This window comes from Panthera onca, chromosome C1 (assembly GCF_046562875.1).
Source record: "Panthera onca isolate mPanOnc1 chromosome C1, mPanOnc1 haplotype 2, whole genome shotgun sequence".
Classification (NCBI taxonomy): Eukaryota; Metazoa; Chordata; class Mammalia; order Carnivora; family Felidae; genus Panthera; species Panthera onca.
The window spans coordinates 150158624-150171686 of NC_138346.1; the positions used below are offsets into that span (position 1 = coordinate 150158624).

Here is a 13063-nt window from a genome sequence, read left to right on the forward strand (position 1 = left end):
AGGAGGACAGAGGATCTGAAGCGGGTGCTGCACTGACAGCAGAGAGCCCCATGTGGGGCTCGAACTCACCAACGGTGAGATCATGACCTGAGTCAAAGTCGGACACTTAACCAGCTGAGCCACCCAGGAACCCCAGGAAAGAAATTTTTTAAATGATTCCCAATTCTACCATCCTTAATGAACTATTTGCACTTTGAGATTTTTTTCCTTCTATTTTTCTGTATCTTTAAAGGATAAGTCAAGAAATATATGTGTGTAAAGTTTGAGAAATGTAGATGTGTACATTTTTCTGTAGTGGGCTTTTAAAATGAATAAGTCTTTTTATTTCCAAAAAAAAGAAAAAAAAATGTATGTGTGTGCATATATATGAATATATATGTATGCATGTGCATACATACTTATATAATTATTTACAATTAAGATGATGGCATGTGTGTGCTTTTTCTCATGGTAAATACAACTTCATGGTAAATACAATTTTCAGTGGCTGTACAATATTCCATCCTAGGGAATCTTTTTCATAGTTTCCCTGTGTGAACTTTATTTGCTCTCATTGTTGGTTTCTCCCAAAAGTAGGGTTTGAGGCTGGGAGGTAGGGAGCTGTTTGGCGAGAGTTCTGGTTAACCATGTTTTTTTCTGTGGTTTCTCCCTCAACGTGGTAAGACAAAACTACTTCTCAGTCTCAGGACGATTTTTGTTGAAATATGTTCTAAGAATGTGCCATTTGGGGTTTGATGGAGGGAAAGTTGAATTTGAAGATTTTTCAAGTAAAAATCATTGAGGTTTTAGGGTATCATATAATTACAAATTCCACCATATTTATGAACCAAAACTAAAATGTTAAGACCCCTTCAAGAGGAAATTCAGGAAATTTAAAGTGTTCTTGGTGGTACCTTTATCCCAGTGTCTTTCTGACCTATTAATTGATATTGCTGATGAGTTAGTCAAGGATAACATAACTTTTAAATTAGAAGTGTGTTTCTCTTGGGGCACCTGGATGGCTCAGTTGGTTAAGCATCTGACTTGGGCTCAGGTCATGATCTTGTGGTTCCTGAGTTCGAGTCCCACATCAGGCTCTGTGCTAACAGCTCAGAGCCTGGAACCTGCTTCGGATTCTGTCTCCCTCACCCTCTGCCCCTCCTCCACTCATGCTCTGTCTCTCTCTCTGTCTCTCTCTCTCTCTCTCTCTCTCAAAAATAAAGAAACATTTAAAAAATTATATATATAAAAAATAAATATGTTTCTCTTAGCTATCTAGAGTATATAGCAAAATAAAGTACATAAGTTATTTTTTATTAGTGAAAGAACACATAATAATTGCACCATTAAGATTCTTCATGTTCTTGAATGGTTTGTCTTGAATTTCTATATACTGTTAATACTGTTGAAAGCTGAATTTTCTCCTTGAATATTTGAATTGAATTACACTAGATTAGTGTCTTCAACTCTCATATGCAACTGGTGGGATTAGAAATACGATGAGTTTGACAATATTTATCAGAAACCTTTAAATAAACTTATACCCTTTACTTCATGAAGTTGAAATCTGTGGATGAATCCTAAGCGATCCTCTTGGGCAAACTGCCTGTTGGTGGTGGGTCAGTTGGGCTGTTTCCATCCAGAGGGGACCTTCAACCCCGACTGTGGGGGTGCCTTTATAAAATAAATAAACAAGGGTTTGGTCCTTTTCTTTAAAGAAAGAAATCCTAAGCAAATAGTTGGCTAAGTATGTAGAGATTAATGTACAAAAGTGCAGCCTTGCTTATAGAGGCTAAATATTACAGACAACTGAAATGTCCAACATGTAGGGATTAGTTAAATAAAGTGTGTCATGTTCATATACTGGAACCTCATGAAGCTATTCAAATTATATATTTTTAATTGGGGAAAATTATCATGATACAGCATAGGTATGTTGGCCTGTTGATGGAGTTGTCTGCTGTTGGCAGTTAAACGTTGGTGAATGTCTGCCAAAGAGAGTAGTTTTTCTTTTGTGATTAAAATTGAGTCCCCTTTCCTTGTAATTGAAAAACACTAGAACCATTTGCCTCTTGAGACCATTGCCAGTTTGTTTATTTTAAGCATATAAAATGATATTTTACTTCGTATTTACTATGACAGAGAAGTAGGTACCTAACTCATGTTAAAGTATCATTACACCATTAAAATATAAATTAAAAAGGAAACCCAGGGGGGTGCCTGAGTGTCTCAGTTGGTTAAGTGTCTGGCTCTTGATTTCTACTCAGGTCATGTTCTCACAGTTGTAAGATTGAGCCCTGTGTCAGGCTCTGCGCTGAGCATGGAATTCTCTACCCCCCCCCCCGCCCCTCCCCCCTTCAAAATAAATAAATAAAAACTAAAAACAAAAAAAGACAGTCTAAGATATATTTCTATTTTGTGCAATTTCAAACTGATATCTGCTCTGCTTATCCTGATTCTGGATATGGTATTGGATTACAGCATTTATAAGAATCTTAAAAGCTAGGGATTTCTGTCAAGCTCGTACTGTTAGAGCCACATCATTCACACCAGTAGACTGCTAGTGCCTGGGCCTACTGGATCTCTGGTTTTCCAGCTAATACATTGCAGCCTCAGTCCTTGAAAGGGAGCCCATAGTCATCGTAGCTCTCGGTTTCCTGGCTTTCAACTCCAGCTTCCTTTGATGGGACCCTTCATGGCTGTGGCCAGACCACTGTGAGGCAGAACACCTGTTCTCTCTCCACCAAGCATAGATGGATAGGCATCCTTAGGCTCCTCTTAACCCCTCCTTGGCCAGAATCCCTTAGTTTTGGTGTCCAAGAGATCTTGTCCTGAGATCAGCGTCTTCTCTGCCTGCCTGATGCCCCAGTTTGGGGGTCTACTTTCAGACATATGTCCTGAGGACTCACCCTCACTTGGCAGGTATGTTCTTACATCCTTGGAAGTCTGCCTAACCTCCAGAGCTCACACCACCCGCTGCGTTGAAAGCCCAGGGAAGGAAAGTGATTTAAACTGATTGAGTCTGGAAATCCAGTAAGCAGATCCCCACTGGTATAATTTGAATTAGGACAATAAGGAAGAAGTGAACAAAAAAAGTAAGGAGGAGTACTGAGAACAAAGTCTTCAGCCCTGCATCACATGCTTAATAAGTGAGCGTTGTTATTACAGCTTGAGACGAAAAGATGGCAAAAGGAGGATCAGGAGTAGAATCAGAAGTGGTACAAGACCGATCTCTTGGGGACTCCATTTGGTCGTGAGAAGAGTATCTCAGTACTCATTATCTTGGTGAGAATGTGCCTGGCCTTACCAACTTGCCCTTGCCTAGTGAACAGAATCCATGAGTAAGGAATGAACTGGAAACCACCAGGAGAAAGGATTTACGTGCTGTGTTGTCATTGTTACTGGTGCAGAGTGGATATTGCAGGGCTCAGAATATCTGATCTGTTGCTGATCCATGATCATTCATTCAACCAGCCAGCCATTCAGGAAGTACTGGTCATGAGGGAGCCAGGACAGGTGGGTCTTGAGATTTTAATGGTGAACAAAACAGCCGTAGACCATCCCTCACTGAGCTTGGACGTAGCCTGGGAAACAAACAATTACTAATGCAAGATAAATGTTGTGATAGGAGGTCAGGGGCCAGAGTCCTGGAGCAAGGGATATTTACACCGGGATCTGAAGGATTAACAGAAGTTGGCTAGAACACGGGGCTTAGCAGTGGCAATTGGTGGTTTAGCGATTGAATTTGCAAAGAGTGATGTTTGTTTCTTCTTTAAATTTCTTTCTAGGATGTTCGGTTCTTCTCCACAATGAATGAGTGTTACTATGATAAGCGGATGGACTTTTTTTATAATAGGAGCAACACAGACACTGCCGATGAGTGGACAGGAACGAAGCTTGTGATTGTTTTGTGTGTTGGAACATTTTTCTGCCTGTTTATTTTTTTTTCTAATTCTCTAGTCATCGCAGCAGTGATCAAAAACAGAAAGTTTCATTTCCCCTTCTACTACCTGTTGGCTAACCTAGCTGCTGCAGATTTCTTTGCTGGAATTGCCTATGTATTCCTGATGTTTAACACTGGCCCCGTTTCAAAAACTTTGACCGTCAACCGCTGGTTTCTCCGCCAGGGGCTCCTGGACACTAGCTTGACCGCCTCTCTGACCAATTTGTTGGTTATTGCTGTGGAGAGGCACATGTCAATCATGAGGATGCGGATCCACAGCAACCTGACGAAAAAGAGGGTGACGCTGCTCATTTTGTTTGTCTGGGCCATTGCCATCTTTATGGGGGCGGTCCCCACACTGGGCTGGAATTGCCTCTGTGACATCTCTGCCTGCTCTTCCCTGGCCCCCATTTACAGCAGGAGTTACCTCATTTTCTGGACTGTGTCCAACCTTGTGGCCTTCTTCATCATGGTTGTGGTGTACCTGCGAATCTACATGTATGTCAAGAGGAAAACCAACGTTTTGTCTCCACATACAAGTGGGTCCATCACCCGCCGAAGGACACCCATGAAGCTAATGAAGACGGTGATGACTGTCTTAGGTAAGAGGAACCAAGGGAGCCATTATTCCCATTCATTCAGCAAATATTTATTGAGAGCCTAGTGTATACAAGGTGCTTGCTAAGTGAATGCAGTAGTGAATGAGAACAGTCATAAATCCCCAACGTGCTTGGTGTTTACACTCTTGCAGGGGAAAACAAGTCAAGTATTGTAATGGGGACAAGGAAAATAATTTTGTAATACATTTTAATATAAATATAAATATATATTATATTATATTATATTATATTATGATTTATATTAATATATATTATATATAATTATATTATTTATTAATTAAATTAAATATATTATATATGTATATAATATAAAATTATATATAATTAAATTATATTATATTTATAATTTAAAAATTATTAAATAAGTTGATGAGTCTCATTGGGAAAAATAAAGCAGGGCAGGAAAATAAGGAGGCTAAGCAGGTCTAGTTTGCAGTTCTAGCTTCCACTGAAGATGACTTTTGAGCAGACGTGAAGGTGGTGAGGAAGCGAGCCGTGTGTGTGTCTGGGGGAGGCCATCTGGGCAGGAGATGCAGTAAGGATAGGAACCCGGAACAGCAAGGAGGCCAGTGTGGCTGGAGTAGAGCAAGTGGGGAGAGTGGAAAGAGAGGAGGTCCGGGAGCTGATGAGAGGTGCTAGGGCCACTCAGATCACATAGGGCTGTGTAGTTATCATAAGGACTTTGGTTTTTCTGAGTGAGATGAGAAGCCATGGGAAGGTTTTGAACAAGGAGGTAACATGATTGGACCTGCATTTTAATGGTACCTCTTTAGATGCTGTTTTGTGAGGGGCAAGGGCAAAGGCAAGAAAATTTAAGAGGGCAGGCATTTCAGTACTCACAGAGGTGATAGTGACAGGGACGAGAGGGCAGTTGGGAGGTAGTGCCTTGTCAGATTCTGGATGTCTTGTAAAGATCGGGGTGACAGGATTTGCTGATGGATAAGGTGTGAAGCACGGTGACAGGAGGAGGGAGGGTGGGGCGTGTCATTCCTTGAGATGGGGAGGCTGTGGAGGAGGAGGTTTGGGGGGAAGATCGGGAGTTTGGTTTTTAGAATCGTATTAGACATCCAAGTGAGTTATTGAATCAGGAGTTCAGGGATTAAGTCTGGACTGGAGGTTCACTGAGAGTCATTGAGGGAAGAGATGGTATTTTAAACCAGAAGAGTGGATAAGCTCACCATAGTGGGGTGAATGTGGGTGGTGAACATGCAGAAGAGGACCAAAGAACGAGCCTGGGGGCCCTCCAGTGTAGGGAGGGTGGGGAGGCAAGGAACAACCAACAAAAGAGCCCTCCAAGGAGTAGTCAGAAAACCCAGGAGAATATGGTGGCCTAGAAGCTGTGAGAACAGAGCCATCAAGGAAAGGGAGTATCTGCAATGTGAGTAGTCTTGGGAAGTAGAGTTAGATAAGGTCTTACTAGGCTTAGCTTAGCAAACTAGTAGTTTAAGAAAAAAAAAAATTTTTTTTTTTCATGTTTATTTGAGAAAGAAAGAAAGAATGTGAGCAGGGGAGAGGCAGAGAGAGAAGGAGACACAGAATCCAAAGCAGGCTCCAGGCTCTGAGTGGTCAGCACAGAATCTGTTGTGGGACTTGAACTCACAAATCACGAGGTCATGACTTGAGCTGAAGTTGGACACTTAACCGCCTGAGCCACCGAGGAGCCCCAGCAAACCTAGTAGTTTTTAGGTGACTTTGAGAAGATCAAATCTGGTATAGCCTGATCAGAACAAAATGAAGAAAGGGAGAAGAGGCTTTAGGGCAGCAAATTTGAACAGCTCTGAGGACTTTGGCTTTGCACTGCGAGCCCTGTCCCTAGAAGAGGTGTTTGGGTGCAAAGAATTTTCCTTTTGTTTTGTTGTCAGTCTGGTCGGCTGCCCTGTCATTCTAGTCCGGGTTATAGGTGGAACTGGTGCTGTGTGGGCTCACAGGCCTTGTCTTCTGTCAGAGAGGCCATTTCTCACCATGTGTGGTGGCTGCAGCAGTGAGGACTGTTGTTGAGAGAGACCCTGGAGTATGTTCCTGTCAAGTCCCAGTACGAAGGAATTATGAAATGAATTCTTGGGAAACAATTCATATTAGAGAATGTAGGGAGTCTGTCGTATGGTATGGGAGGCATCATGCTGCCTCTGGGTCCTGAAATTGCTAGTAAGATATGGAAGTCAGCAGATACATAGCATGATGGTTAAAATGATTTCAAACTGAGGGTTTGTTTTCGTTAACAAATATTTATATAGTACTTACTATGTGTTAAGCATTGTCCCAAGTGTGTTGTAGATACCATCCTGTTTAACCCTCATGGCGATCTTGTGATACAGGTGCCACTGTTATCCCCATTTACCAGATGGAGAAACTGAGCAGAGCTATATGCCCAAGGCCACTCAGTGATGGATAGTGTCACCAGCACTCACCGTGTGGTTGGCCTTCAGAGCCCACATGTGTAACACTGTACTCTCCAGCCAGTTTTGATTTATTTGGACTTTTTACTGGTTTTCTCTTTATTCTGTCTTCTGCTTTCACCCCCTCATTCTTCATTTCACCCCTTGATAAGAATGTAGACTAAAAGTAAGAAAAGGAAGGAGTCACATTAATCAGTTTTTCCACCCTTGAACTAGATAGGGTATTGATGTTTTTGGTGAAGAGCGATGTTCAGTATTTGTTGGGATTGTCAGTGAATTCTGCTATTTTCCCTTCTGGGTTTGCAAGCATCATTGTTTGTTTGGCTATTTGTCTTGAGAGGTTACCTGCCTGATTAAAGAGAAAGCTTTCTTTTTTCAGCTTATTATATATCATATACAGTCTGTAATCCTAGGTGGGGAGAATGGGACTCTGTAGGATAGTGATGGTCACTAGCTTCAGGTTTGAATGTAACTTTGTCTGGAACGGTTATGGAAGGGTAAAATACAGAAGCTATGTAGTTTTGGCAGGTGTGGTGTTCGATAAGGGAAAAAAACAGAATAAACCGTGAAATTGCTAAGTAGGATAAGAGAAGTTGTGGCACTGAGATGGAACAATGTGGGGGAATTGGTTAACGGCGGGAAGACAGTTTGGTGGCGAGGACCTGGGGAAGTTCCTTAGTGGTGAGACAGAGGGATCTGGTGGAAGATGAGAAGTTTGGGGACAGAGGAAATGAAACTGAAGAGCTGGGTAGTATGAGGTTTTTAGACTTGGAGATCCTGATTTCTTTGGATTGCAGAAGATATGGTTTTAGCCACAACTCTGTCATTTCCTACAAGAGTGATACAAAGCATATTATTAGCTCACTTTTTCCTGGTTAAATTTCATCATGTGAGGTGGATTAGATGATCTTTAAATTCTTTGCAAGTTATAAATCCAATGATCTTGTTATAACAGTAAGTGACCAAAGTCAAGCACAGTCTTTTTCCATGAAAGCATCTATCATAGTATCTCCTCAGGGAGGAAGATACATGTAAGAATTCAGTTGCCTAACACAAGCGTCTCCCAAATAATAGCATCTCTGAAAAATCAGCAGTGGTAGCATGTATCATCATTGTAGTCACTGGTTCTATGTATGTGCAAATTAGTAGCTTACTACTTATTTCTGTAATGATTATCTGATTTAATCATTTGGACTTTTCTGCTTGCATTGATATATATGTTGTGGGAAAGATTAATATAAGATTGGAGTTTCTTTTCAATATACCCTCTTTTAAACATTACAAAGTCAGTCAATTAATATATATTAACTGTCTGTTGAACAGCATCTAAAAGGCAAAGAGTTGCATGAATTCAGTGAGCTGAATCTCATTTCAGAGAAGGAAGATGGGATGGACAGGTGGAGTTTGGGGACGGCTTCTCGGAGGGCTCGGGATGTGATCTGGAAGGATGGGTGGGATTTGAGTGGGCAAGGGATTTTAAGTAAGAGAAGTAACAAAATCAAAAGGATAGTAGAAACATCTAAAGCTTGAGTAGTGCCACAAGGAAGGCCTGGTGGAACACTGATGCATGTTGTGGTACAACAGAAAATAGCTCAAACGTGAGTCAGGAAATTTAGTTGGCCATCCTCTTTGGAAGGAGAGAGGTAGACCAGATGACCTTTATGTGTCTTTCCAGCTTTAATTTAGTATTTTGGTTGCATACAAAGCATACAGAGCTGGTTAGGGAGCAGATTTTTTTCCTTGTTGAGGAATGTGATGATAGTGTGAATTTTAAATCTGTATATGAGTGGAAAGGCATCTAGGCATTGTGTGCCCATTTTAGCAGCCCGGAGGCAGAATGCTTGCTCATTTCAGGGTCATAATGTGTGATGAGCCCTTTACATGGAAGAAGTTGCTTATTGAATGTTCTCATGGAAAAGACATTGCGGACACATGATCCCTGCTTTCCACAGGGCACCAAGGCCTTGCCTAAGAGAGGGTCATGTATTTTGAAATCCTACTTGTTAACAAGGCTCATTGGCTGTAGCAACCAGACAAATGCACAAGAAGCCCCCCATGAAAACCTCTCATTTATTGTCAGACAATACGCCATGTGAACTGTGAATACAAGGATGTTATGTTTCCTGGGAAATGGGCTGGATTTTCTTCTATTTTGCGAAGTCTTAAAAAGTGAAAAGGAAAGAAGTCTGAGGGTATTGTGAACCATACTTTTGAAATCTTCCATAAACCTTGTCTCTTAAGGTGGTGGTTTTCAAACCTCAGGTTGTGACCTGTAATGAAATCAATTAGGAGATTGTAACTAATACTTTTTGTGTGTGTACAGGATTGTAATATAAAAACGTATTTTCTTTTTTTTAAGTTTATTTATTTTTGAGAGAGAGAGAGCACAAGCAGGGTAGGGACGGAGAGAGAGGGAGAGAGAGAATCCCAAATCCCAGCTTTGTGCTGACAGCACAGAGCCCAACACGGGCTTCGATCCCGTGAACCTTGAGATCATGGCCTGAGCTGAAGTCAAGAGTTGTATGCTTAACAGGCTGAGCCACCCAGGCGCCCCTAGAATGTATTTCTTAACATGGGTTATGGTCAAGTCTGCTTGAAAAGCCATGGTCGAGGTTTCTTTTCCAGCCAATAATGACTGACATCTTTTAAAATATAAGAAACATGATGGGGGCACCTGGGTGACTCAGTCAGTTAAGCCTCTGACTTTGGTTCAGGTCATGATCTCCCAGTTCGTGAGCTTGAGCCCCATATCAGGCTCTGTGCTGATGGCTCAGAGCCTGAAGCCTGCTTGGGATTCTGTGTCTCCCTCTCTCTCTGCCCCTCCCATGCTCCCTCCCTCCCTCTCTCTCTCTCTCTCTCTCTCTCTCTCTCTGTGAGTGTGTGTGTCTCAAAATTAAATAAACATTTATAAATTAAAAAAAATACAAGAAACATTATGGCTAAAGGACCTTGAAAAAGGTTGTGGTAACTGAAACAAAGAGCTGCATGTTTTTCTTGTCATTTCTCCCTCCTACCTCTCCACTTAGGTCAGTGCTAAATTCCTCTTGCTTTCTCTCAGGGGAGAGAGGAAAGAGGCGAAGGTGGTAAAGAAACAGTGCTGGGGGTTCTCATGCTGGGAGGAAATAGGTGAAAATTCAGTCTATCATGAGCCTTGCTAGAGTACTAGTAATAAGCATACATGATGTTTCTGCAGCACTGTGTCTTTTTCAGGGATTTATTTATTTTTTTAATGTTTATTTATTCTGGAGAGAGAGCAAATGGGGGAGGGGAACAGAGAGAGGGAGAGAGAGGATCCAAAGCAGGCTCTGCACTGACAGCCGTGAGCCAATGTAGGGCTTAAACTCATGAACCCTTGAGATCATGACCTGACACTCAACCAACTGAGCCACCCAAGGTGCCCCTTTTTCAGCATTTTAATACATGTTCTCATTCAGTCTCAGGGAAATCCTACAAGATAAGTGGGGAAGATATTATTATTCTATTTTTCTGCCTCCCTTAGATATGCCTTATACTCAGCTATAATTATTTGTGGTTTTGTTTGTTTGTTTGGGATCCTAAGCCTTGTGCATGGTGGAATACCTTCCCCTTTATTCTGTCTGGGAAGCTCCCTTTCATCTTGTAAGACTCGACTCAGGGGCCTGTCTTCTCTGAATCTTTCCCTGTCCTACCTAGGTAAATCTGTTTACTACCGCCTTTGGGCCATCTCTATTTTGTCCATACTTCAGCCAATCCATTTAATTGTTCCATGTTCCATGCCTTCATCTCGAACCAGAGTGTGCCTGCTTTGCAGTCGGGGATTGTACCTTATTTATCTACCTTTGCATATCAAACGTGTAGCACACTGACTGGAACATCTTTGTTGAGATTATAATAGAATGAGTGAGGGCGCCTGGGTGGCTCAGTCTGTTCAGTCTCTGCCTTTGGCTCAGGTCATGATCTCACGGCTCTTGAGTTTGAGCTCCGTGTCAGGCTCTGTGCTGACAACTCAGAGCCTGGAGCCTGCTCTGGATTTTGTGTCTCAGTCTCTCTCTGCCTCTCTCGCTCTCTCAAAAATAAGTAAACATTTAAAAAAAACTATAATAGAATGAGTGAATTAATGAGGAGATTGAAGTTAAGGGAAGTTAAGTGGCTTCTCAAGAGCTACAACTAAAAATAGAAACCAGGTTTCCTCACATCCAGCCTGGCCTTTGGCAGGCTCTGGCCGTGATGTGCCTGTGAGTGGCCAAGGAATGGTTGGGTCTCCCATTTTAGACTATGGGAAACAGAGGTCTTAGAAGGGTGAGTGGTAGTGCTGTCTTGGGAAGAGAAAAACAAATGAATACTTTTTGAGCTCCTACCATTAGGAAGTCTGCGTGTTACATGCTTTGGGGATTTGATTTCACTTACCCCTCATAACAATGCTGTGCAGATCTGTTTTGTTGATAAGGAAATTTGGATGGACTTAAGCGTCTTGCCCATAGACCCATATTGGCAAAAATAATAACAGTTAACATTCAGGATGTACTATATGTGGTTCTGAGCCCTTGGCACATTCTTTCCATTTAATCTTCATGACAGCTCTTTGAGGAAAGTCCTGTTATTATTACTAATTGAAGAAACTGAGGCCCAGGAAGTTCAGTTGCTTGCCTAAAATTAGTAGCAGAGCTGAGAGTCAAGTTCAAGCAGATTGGCTCTAGGACCCCACTCTTCAAGGTTAATTAGCTTCACATAAGTGATAGGGATAGAGTAACATCAACCCTATTCATGAGGTTTATAACTTGTGTCTCCCTTGATTTCTGTTTATGTCTGTAAAGTCACTTGAATTCTCAACATTTAGCTGACTCTTGATTTGTTCTAAAGATTTTGCAGTATGGCAGTGACAGTTACGACTATCTCTCTGCAGGGAATGACAGCCGCAGGCTCTTGAAACTTTATGCAAGATGTAGATGGCAACACCAGGGGCCTGGGAATAGGGAGGGAACCAGATTTAAATCCTGGCTTTGCCACTCCAAGTTATGTGACCCTGAGCAATTTACACAACATCTGTGACTTGACTTCTTACACATGGGGATGATATCAGTGCCTCTGGCATGGCAAGGTTTTGAGGATGCAGTGAGATAATGCACATACAAGCACCTAGTATAGTGCTTGGCACATACTACGTGCTCAGTAAATATTGGCTATATTGGCTTTAGTTTGACTCTGAAGAGCCTGGCCCTGCATTTAAGCACAGTGCCCTTTTCCCCAGTAATGTCACAGGTACTGTGGAGAGGGAGCCCGGAGGCCTACTGTTGGTGCCATCGTGATAGCAGGTTTTGTAATGTGGACAAGTGGTCGGGAGGAAGTTGACTGGGTATGTTTCTTCCCAGAGACTGCCTGACAGCTGGCAAATAGCCAGCTCAGTTCCCGGAGACCGAGGCCAACCTAAACGTGTGGTCACCACAGAACGGAAAGGCTCTGAGTTTGCATTACTGGTCTCTGTAAACACCGACCCCCACCATGAAATGCTGTTAATGATTCCTGTCTCTGACAGATGATCTTTGCATTAATAATTCATTTCACTTTTGCAACATTTATGAATAAAACATCCTAAGTGAGACCCTGACCATTAAGTGTTAGCTTAATAAGAATCCTGTAATACAGCACCAACATCTTTGTGTGTGATCCAGAAGACATTCCTCATAAGAAACTGTCCCGTCTTGCTAATGAATCCTACCAGAATGCTTTCTTAGTCAAGTACTGTTCCCACCTATACTAGTGCTGGGAAGTTTGTTCTTCGTCTGAAAAGAGCTGAGACCAGAAGCTAGGCCTTTTGATATTATTTATAGGTTTCATCAGTGAAATATCCTTGCTCAATTAAAAAAAAAAAGTGTATCTGCTCCTTCCCTGCTCGTACTCTCTCTCTTCCTCTCTCTCAAAAGTAAATAAAATTTTTTTAAAAAGTGTACACACGTGCATACACGCACAAGCACACGCACACACACAGAGGCCAGGAGTCGAGAAGAGCTAATAGAATCCCAGGAAATTCTAAAATATTTGTTGTCAGCATTAGTAGCCTTGCCATGGCTTCTGCATCGCAGAAGCCTGCTCTCAATGTTTCGTTGCCTTGCATGCCTGAGTTATCAGATACCTGTTGAAAAAAAAAA

The 13063-nt window shown here is 41.9% G+C and overlaps 1 protein-coding gene across 2 annotated transcripts in view; it reads left to right on the forward strand.

Annotated features, from left to right (window-relative positions):
* LPAR3 (lysophosphatidic acid receptor 3) overlaps positions 1 to 13063 on the forward strand; it is a 79226-nt gene that overhangs the window by 21969 nt on the left and 44194 nt on the right. For both annotated transcript variants that reach the window (XM_060621672.2, XM_060621674.2), the window contains one exon: positions 3768 to 4524. In XM_060621672.2, the coding sequence (XP_060477655.1) occupies positions 3789 to 4524 (736 nt within the window). In that variant the 5' untranslated portion in view covers positions 3768 to 3788. The remainder of the gene's footprint in view (positions 1 to 3767; positions 4525 to 13063) is intronic.